The sequence below is a fragment of the Mycetomoellerius zeteki genome, unplaced genomic scaffold (genome assembly GCF_001594055.1).
Source record: "Mycetomoellerius zeteki isolate Tzet28-1 unplaced genomic scaffold, Tzet1.0 scaffold327, whole genome shotgun sequence".
Classification (NCBI taxonomy): domain Eukaryota; kingdom Metazoa; phylum Arthropoda; class Insecta; order Hymenoptera; family Formicidae; genus Mycetomoellerius; species Mycetomoellerius zeteki.
In genome coordinates this window covers 1,624,705-1,634,684 of record NW_017257313.1, presented here as the reverse complement: position 1 = coordinate 1,634,684, position 9,980 = coordinate 1,624,705, and the positions used below count along the sequence as shown (strand labels likewise).

The following is a 9,980-nucleotide window of genomic DNA, read 5'->3' as shown; positions in this document are numbered from 1 at the left end:
TTATACTCGTATAATATAATAAATTAATTACGAACAGGTGGAACAGGGTTGGGAAGATTACTTTACAAGATATTACTAGGTAAGTTACTTTTTATTGTAGAAATTGAGTACAATAAGCTCGAGTGTATTTTATTTTTTATATTATATTTTATTATTTGCTCCAATTTTGTATTACTTTTTATACTCAATTTCTATAATAAACACATATAAGGTAACCTAAGAAGTAACTTAATATATAACTTTCCCAATCCTGGTTACGAATTATCTCTCGATAAAATAGAACATCACATCGATACATTTATTATACGGAATTATCTCTGACAATCGTCGAATTCGCGACGAGTATTGATATGCCAGCGAAGAAAAAGGAAGACATTTCGTTCGAACGACACGCGATACGTTGTCGTCTTGCATTGCTCTTGCTCGGCGAGAGAAGTATCTCGCGCTGGCTGAACAATTTCAATCCAATCGTCGCAGCCCCGGCCGCCTTTCCTCGGCCATTTATACTGTTAGTAATACGAGCGGCGACGTTTATATCTACACGCCACACGGGCGTGGCGGCGATGCGAATCGCGTGCACCGCTTCCCTCGAGAGGATATCCGGTGTGGAAACGCTCCCCCTTCCATTCAGCCCTCTTGCTGAGCTCGCTCTCTCTCTCTCTCTCTCTCTCTCTCTCTCTCTCTCTCTCCATCTCTCTCTCCATCTCTCTCACTCATTCACTTTTATGTTCTTTCTCTCTGTCCTTCTCCCTAGAACCATGTACACTTCCTCTGTCTCCCTCCGTCCCCTCCACATCGCCCTTCTTTCATAGCGCTGTAACAGCGCGTCCTCAATGAGTCGACGAACAGTCACATTCACGTCGGAAATTTTACGCTGCGTGAAATACAACGAGACTTTTCGTGAACAGGGTCGATACACGCACCGGATCACAATTCACGCTTGTTCATCCATAAAAATCCCTTTCGATCGAGCGACCAGGTCCTACCGTGAGCTTCTTCCAAATCTCGTATTCTTTCCTTTCTCCGAAGGATTCTCGGAGTCAAGTCATTTGTAGATTTACGAACAAAAGTTTTTGAAATTTAAATGTCTGAGCAATTGATTTTTTGGGTAATTTTTAACGCAGAATTCATTATTTTTAATGCGTTTTTAACCCGAAACATATTGGAATTTAATAGTGAAAATGGAAAAAAGTCTAGCGGTGAAAGCGCAATTCGTCTCGGCAATGCTTCTTTTGAAACCTTTGAATTTACGGCGTTTCTCTATTCAGTATTCACAAAGTAAATCCTATGTAACGTAAAGATCGGAAGTTTTTTCCAACTATACCTCCCCTCGCCTTCCGTTCCCTCTCTATATTTTCCTGCGCCATCGCTTTCAGCAATTGCGGAGGTTAATTGTCTCTAATTAAGTAAGTCATTCGGGCGGTATAAAGAAGTTAGTGTACTCGGAATAGCAGTGGCGAAATGTTACCCTCATTTTCACAATTACATTCTCTCTCTTCTCCTACTCTCCTTCCCCCTTCACGTTATTTTACGATCTCTCTTGAGGCTTACTGATAACTACGTTTCCATTGAAACCCGTGACATTGTATTGCAGAATTGTTTGACGTATCGCATAATTTTCGGATATTTCATCCCGATGACAAACAATTTATAACCAACTTGAAAGAAAAGCTTTTTATTCTTAAAAATAACTTCATAGGATGCTTCTAAAGCAGTTGCTTTAAGATAAAACCATTCTCAAAACTGATAACTCGTTTGGAGATACTCTTCTAAAACTTTTAGAATAAATTTCACTCTGAAAAAATGAAATCTCACTTTTAAAGATTGGAGAGTGAGCTGATCTTTTTCAAGACTAGCTCAGTTTTCACTCTCTCATGGTGTCTAGCAAAATCTGGCTAGTCGATTCAAGGATAATTCCAGGTAAAAATTATAGTTTTTTCCAGGTTTTGTTTAATTAATTTTCATCGATTCGCATATTATATTCTTCGTATTCGAGGTAAGATTCTATACGAATAAATTAAAACGCAAATTTGGAGCAATATTATTTATTGCTTTATAAATAATATCAAACGAACATTCTGTCAGCACAAATGGTTTTTCCACTATACTCTATTTTAGCCATTAAAAATTCAAGTTTTCTATTGGTAGCTTATTGCATCTTTAACGGAAGACTTGTACCCAAACACAACTTATCGTTTTATTATTTCTTTCTTTTTTCACACTGATTTTTTTTTTAATGAAAGAATGATACATTCCAGGTCAGCCCTGAAATTTCAGAGATTTTCCAGGAATTTTCTAGAACACATAAAATTCCAGTATAATTCCAGGATCCAGATATTCAAGGATCGCTGGACACCATGTCTTTAGAGTGAATCCACTCACAAGAATTTAGAAAATGTTACCATATATTAGACTATTTTCACATGTTGCAGCGGTGGAATTTGGACGTGTCGGACGTTATATCCGTTCTCAAAGCGTGATAAGAGCAAAAAGATCGCCTAGTACCATCCCGTCGTTTCCAAGTTTCTCTGGATGTCGCGTCGGATAAATGTTCCTCTTCACATTACTCGATTACTGACAGAACGGATCGCGACGCGCTGTCCGCGGTCGTTCGATCTCGTGTAAATGCCAACGAGGTGATCTACGCGATCTCCGATCGCATAGCCGTTGAGCTGTATGATCAATGCGTGAGCACGCACGTGCGAAATGCAGTTGCACTTGCACACGAGCGGCAATCACAATGAAAGAGATCTAGAAAGAGGAAGAGAGAGAGAGAGAAAGAGACACGAGGACAACCTGCAGATGCATGAATGACTCGAAATGACGTGCGCGTTTATTGAGTGCGGCCTGCCGACTCGCGCTCTCGGTTGCTCCCAGCAAGGACATGACATATTTTCTGACTCCAACCAGTGATGGACTCGAACAGTTTGGAAAAGAGCCGATTCCTCGATAAAAACTGACGATTAAAAAAATATGAAAATTAGTGATAAGCAATCGGAATTTTTATTGATAAATATAATTTTTTAACAATTTCGTACGATACAAATACGATATTAATATAATATCCAATAATACAATTATATAATATTTTATAATATAATTTTATGAGCACAGAATATAATTAATAAATATATAAAAGATATAAATCCAAAGGTATTTCACTGGTAACTCTAAATTTTTGCTTGCTATCAAACAATCCGATAGAAAATTTTTACGAGAAGGAACTCTCTCTCAATATTAAAAATATTTTATAATGAAGATATTCAAGTTCTCTCTTTCTCGCTCTCTCTTTAGAAATAGAAGTAGATAATGCGAAAGTCTCTTTATAAAAATCTAGTTAGGCAAATACGGTTAAAATTTATTTTCTTGCGTTAACATTCGCTCAAGTTTGTTACCGTTTGTTTGCGTTGATTGGTGGTTCGTATCTTACACAAGCGGCATCGACTTAGGACGCTGTTCGCAGCGAGGGAAGAGGAGAGAAACAGAGGAAACGCGCGAGTGTGCGTGCGTGCGCGCGCGCACGCATGTATCGGTATGTATCGATGTGTATAAGATGATATGCGTAAGAGTAGCGCGCACACGAGACGGAATGGAATCAGGGACGAGGAAGGGGACGGGGATTCGGATAAACCGATTAAAACTTACACGACTTACGTAAGTGAGTCTCCGTTTTGCGCGGACATACAGCGACTTCGTAGAATGATTTTCGACGACGTCGATTTTTTTTCGATCGCGTGGGACGCATTCGATCCTACACGCCCGCGACCTATTATTGTCGCTTCCGGTAGCGCTAAAAAGGGGGAGGGTGGTTCTCGAGAGAATTCGAGAACGATATGCGATCTACTGCGTAACGTTACACGTCATCGTCATCGTCGTCGTCGTCGTCGTCGTCATCGTCATTGTCGTCTTCCTCCTCCTCCTCGTCGTCGTCGTCGATTTATTTCTCGAGTTTCTTTCCGGCGTTATTGCCACTCTCGGCCAATTAAAAACGCGCGTTCCCACGGTCGGGGTGTACATATCGTCGAAAGTCTTAATAAAGGGACGTGTAATGGAGGTGATAGTCGGAAGAAGGGTCCAAATAGGACTGAGGGCTCTTTTCCCGGAGAACGTTTTGTTCAATTTTTCAATGTATTTACGCCTAGCGGCTCGGTTTCGACATTTTTCAATGGACAGTAGGAGATAGTCACTTAAATAAATATAATTTATGTTGACATCATGACAGATACAAAAGTAGTCTGTTTTTCACATTCTTGTTAAAAATTTCATAGAAGCATTAATATAAAAAAAAAATCAAACATTGAAAATTTTTACTCGCGTGAACAATACTTAAATCTATAACAAGCTTAACATTGATAAATTATCGCGACACCAACAAAGTGCGTCATTATAAAAGATTTCCTCATGAAAATGCAGAAAGTTTATTGTTAAAAGATGAATACTTACTGCTGTGAGTAAATCGGATACATAAAATAGCATGCATCTGAGATGGACGGGTACCAGGAAAGGGTGACAGAGCGAATGTTCTCAGGAATAAGCCACCGACGCACGTACAAGAGCACGTAAAAGAGATATTCCTTTTTCCCCTCTCTTTTATTTTCTTCTTCTTTTTTTTTTTGCGAAAACGCGTAGTCTTTATTTTCCGTCCGCAATACTTGCGTTTGTCTTATATAAAGAGATTACATTACAAAACACACGAGGTTCTCGCACGATTCTTTCGTTCATCAGCGCCATATTTATTCGCCCCTTCCCCTTTCTCTTCTTCTCTCTTGATTCTGTTTTCTCGCTTCCGCGTATCTACAACGTCGTTGCCTACGACGTCCCATAATCCGGAGTGATCCTCTCCTTCAAGAACGCGATCGCGCACTTCCAAGAAGCTTCCTCTCCGACCAGCTACGTTCTCTTCCTGCTCGTTAGCAAGATACGGGTGTACCCGCTTTCATGGGATTCCAGACATACTCCGAAAGCAATCACGGAATCCGATGAGTCTCCTTCCCGACGATCGTCCTCGAAAGCCACGCGTACGTTTCCAAGGACGTCAGCGAGTTCGAGATCGTCTTCGCATCTCTTCTCGCAGCATGCTCATCAACAACGTCATGGAACTTCCGGCGATCTTTCGTGTGCCGGAGTGCGAAGAGGAGCCCGAGAAGCATCGATCAGCGGTCGGGATAGGGATTTGAGCATGCTACATCATCGACGCCGTATATTGTGGCAACGTCGTTCGAGAAGACTCGAGGACGATCGAGGAGACGTTCGTTCGAGCCCGATCTTCTCGCCGAGCAGCCGCCGGAAAAGCAAAAGGCCCTTGGACAATGTCACCGTCGCAATCCTCATCATATCCTAGAGTATCTGGAAGAGCTTCTTCAGTTCCACCATGAGTTGCCAATCGGTCTTCAGTAGGTCATCCCTGAAGTAATCCTTGCAAGCGTCTATACTCTGTCTGCTTATCTGTAACAGTTCGAGAAATGGTGCTTCCGTTATCAGGTGATAAAACGCGTGACCACATAAAGATTGCTCATCCGTAAACAAAACAATAAAAAAATCCTCCTCTTCCGCTCTAATTGCAAAGATAAAAACGAGAATCTATGTATGTTTTATCTTACATATTTATCCTCAACTCAAAAAATGCTTACTCTAATTTTACGTTATAATTTCTTTTCATTCAAATTCTACAAATTTCAACAAGCGGATTTTTAAACAATAATTAATCTTCTGAGGACCGGCATGTTTTTGATAGACTTTTTTATTTTAAGGGCTAGAACTTTTTTGTCAATATTATAGGATTGAGTGGTGAAAAAGGTGGCGCCACTGTCGAGTCCTTAAAGGGGCCTCCGGTCCTCTAGAGAGGTTGAGATAAACGTTCCAATGACTGTACTTATGTCTGGACACTTACTCCAAATTTATTATTATTAATCTTCTTTATTACAATATTATAATTTAACTGTATTTTAAGATTATAATTAAAATTACAACATTATATTTAAAAAAGCATTTGTGATTAATAATAATACAAACAAATAAAGTTTTGTGTAAATATCCGATCGTAGCTCACTGGGACGTTTACCTTAAGCCCATTTTACATTAGACGCAAGCCGATCGCAAGTTTATTGCGACAATCTGAAGTGTTGATTTCAAAATGCAAGCTTTAGATTGGTTGTCGCAACAAACTTGCAATCGGCTTGCGTCTAACGTAGAATGAAACTTTACTTAATAATAATAATAGTAGAATGAAAGAGATACAAATAATACGATGCAAGAGAAAGACAAGAGAGGATTGCCTTCTCTCAAGTTTGTGAGATATCTTAAAGTTAAACCAAGTCCAAGGATCTCGATCGAGGACACGAATAATATAATCAGACGATCAAATCGGATAATCCGAGCGTGAGGACTCGAGAGTAGACTGTGACACCATTCATCTACGAATGTCGAGGCTCGAGGGGGAAAAAAATATAGCGTCACACGTTACATGTTCGAATGACGCAATTTGTAACGGAAACACAGGCGTCATTCGTGTGACGTGCACGCTAAAACGATCTGTTAAAAGCGAAATCTCAATAAAGTAACGGGTAGCTTCGTAATGCGGCAACTGCCGATCGTTTTGCAAACCGTACGTTTCTCGAAACGCGTAGTGTCATGGCTAATTTTCACGTGACGCTTTTGGCAAATAGAGGACTAGAGAACCTGTGTTTGCGTGCGTGTGTGTGTGTGTGTGTGTGTGTGCTCGCGCGCGCACGGGCCATTCGGAAACGTAACGCTTCACAACTGTTTCCGCCCCCACTCTCGGCCGGAAGTCCCGTTTCATTCATGGATCGGTCACAATGGTGGTTTTACGCGGCTATTGAGGACGCCTGCCTCCCGCCACGCCCCTTCTAACTTCCCTTGCTCCTCGCCGCTTCTCGTCCTCTCTCTCTCTCTCTCTCTCTCTCTCTCTCTCTCTCTCTCTCTCTGTCTTTGCCCTTCATTCTCAGTAATCCTCTATCCTCTGCTCTCTCTCTCTTTCATTCTCGCCCCCCACGTGTTTCCCTCCCTTCCTCCTACGTCCGTATTACCGCTTGTAAAGTACGCGGAACGTTGAATATACAACAGTTCGTGGTAATCATAAAAAATTTCACCGACGGTGCAAAGCGCAGAACTAATTTGAAAGTTTAAGTTTTTCGCGCGAAGCTCGCGATCACGATTACGCGTCTCGGATGTTATTATGCAATTTCGGTCTGCGTGACGAACGTGCGATAAGATCGCGCGGACGTGCCGTATCGATCGATCCGAGATACCGTCTTCTTCGCAGAATTTTTACCGATTTCTTTACGTTCGCGAGAATAGTATATTCAATCGCAATTTACGTGATCCACTTTTCTCTTTCCGCTGCTCCAAGATTAGAAACAGACTATTTCCGTGATCGGATAAATAAACGCACCTCCGGAAAGTGCGGCGAGAAATATTGTTTCGTGTGCTTACAATATAAGTGAAGCGAATTCCTTAACCGAAAGTAGAAGCGAAAATATTTGTTTGAAATTTAGTATTTTACGTACTTTTTATAATTTTCAAAAGTATTTATTTGTTAGCATGTTGAATGGAATTATTTATTTGTATTTAAAAATATTTTTTCCTACACTTCGTAATATTTATCGTTATACCAAAATAAATAACCGAGCTAACACAATGATGTAATATAAAATTTGTACTTCATGCTGCTTATACATATTTTTTCACAAATTTTATACAGCTTCTTGCTTACATAAGAGCAAAGGTTGATCTTTAAACGGAGAAAAATACTCCGATAAAAAAACATATACGTTTGAAGTAAAAACTAAATGTTTGCTCTCGGTTCATTTTATTCGTGATTTCGTGTCTCCCTTCGTATCTTTCGGAGGTAGGTATTTTCTTTAGGCGTTGAAAAGCAAAAGCGTTCGCTCTATTTCGCCCGTATGAGCCGACGTGTCGACGGATCAGCGGCTTCGGGAGAATCGTCGTGGGAACAAGATACTTCCGGAACTGATTCCACGAACCAAACGGTAACGATGACTTCCGCTTGCCTACTAAAGCACAGAAGAGTGCTTGAAGCACAACGACGATAGAAGAGGCTTGTGGAAAAGAGAAGGAGAAGCGGAGAGGGTAGAGAGAGACGGGGGAAAAAGGAAGAAAGAATGAAGATGAGACGTCGGTTTGTATGAAGAAAAGGCACCGGTACCGTTTCTCACAGGGAAAGAAGAAGCCTACGAAACATCCGTCTTAATTAACGATTTTTACATACATTTTCACGAGAATAATGTAACGGCGACAGAGTAATTGAAACTTACTATTTAGTCCCGCTTTAGTCCTTCATTAATCCTTTCCGCGTACCCGACACGTGCGTATTAGGGTGTTTATTTATAATTTAATTATTTATATCTAATCTGGATTCTCGCCTGTATATTTAGAGAAAAAAATTTTAAACTTTTGCTTCTATTTTTTCAATGTTGTTTATTTATTATTATTTATACAATTATTATTATATATTAATATTTATACAACATTTAAACATCTGCATTTACTTTATTTAAGAGACACGTCTTGTACTCGCATTAATTCTCCCATCAGCTCTTTTAGGACCCACGGCATGAAAACACGACTGTAATTAATATAGTAATCGCCCAAGTAAAAAACTATTTGCACGTGCGAGAGAAGTATGCCTTGGAATGAAGTATCTGAGCGAACGTGGGGCCGAACTCGTCCTATAGTCAATATCCTCGCCTGGAGGAAGACGAAAAAGGAAGAAGAGCGGCAAGTGGAGGGAGAAGGGAAAGGGAGACGCGGAGGGGAAAAGGTAGCGAGCTTCTACGAAGGCCGGAAGCCGACGGCGGACGAGCGATCGCCGCCGGATGTTCATCTTCCTTTTTCGATCTAGGTCTCGCATACTAAGTCGAATTTGCGTCAAGGCGAAAACGCTCTTCTCAGTTTCGCGTAGTCTAGCGCGAGTAAAATAGTATACAATTCAACAGGCTGATTACGAGATCGCCGAGCTCAAAACTAATCGATTGGACTTATTGCGATATCCAATATTCAATTATAATAAATTTAGCATGAAATTATAAATGTATTTTGATTTTGGAATAACAGAACTGAAGTTGATTGATGTAGGTACAATTGCATAACTATAATAAGCTATAGCTAAATAAAAATCTGTTGGTATTCATTTCGTTTGCGGCTTGTTCGTTCCGAAAACTGAAATTTTTTTCCTCTCGAGTCACCGTAATTTATTTCTGCTTTCAAAATGGAACTAAGGTGATAAATCAATGATTAGTGTACTTACCTTGCTGACGAGGAAATCTTTCGCTTCAAAATGACGACCGAACATCTTGGGTGCTTCTCCTGGTACAGGCTCGATTTTGATACAGACTTCTTGGCCTTTCCTAGCCGATTCCACGGACTTATGGTTGTATTCTATACTAGTTACCATGCCCAAGTCGACGAACTGAAACGATAGATTAATATATTAATCAATTAGAGAAATAGCACATGATATATTTTGCAATGTGAAAAGGAATGTAACGTTCGCCATGAGCGAATGATAATCGTCCACGTGTTACATATATTCAATGGGACACAATTTGTCCCACGTAATAAGTATTTAATTAATTCACATAAGAATATATTATACGCCTAGAGAACAAACTCTGAAAAATTTCAGATTTCAAAGAATGATTTCTCTAATACAAAGATTTCGCTGATACAGAAATGCTTATTTTCAGGTTTACGATCAGAACGAAACGCGATTAAAAGTCGAAAAGATCGGGGATCTGTCTGTCGTAGTTTCCTCCAGGCCCATAGTAACGCGATACCACACAGAGAGAAAAATGTTTGGTATTTGTAACTATAATTATATATTACTATAATTATGATTATTACTGCTATAATAATAATAATAACAGTAACTATATATATAGTTCCAGCAACAAATGTATATAATTGGCAACCTAAAATGACTATAATTATAGTTGTTATAA

At 39.8% G+C, this 9,980-nt stretch overlaps 1 protein-coding gene across 1 annotated transcript in view; it reads right to left on the bottom strand.

Annotated features, from left to right (window-relative positions):
- Positions 1-4,604: 4,604 nt before the first annotated feature.
- The window catches only part of eIF5B (eukaryotic translation initiation factor 5B), a 44,791-nt gene continuing 39,415 nt past the window's right edge, over positions 4,605-9,980 (bottom strand). The window contains exons 15-16 of the mRNA XM_018451973.1: positions 9,287-9,448; positions 4,605-5,445 (exon numbers count right to left, since the gene is read on the bottom strand). Coding sequence (XP_018307475.1) covers positions 5,338-5,445; positions 9,287-9,448 — 270 coding nt within the window. The 3' untranslated portion in view covers positions 4,605-5,337. The remainder of the gene's footprint in view (positions 5,446-9,286; positions 9,449-9,980) is intronic.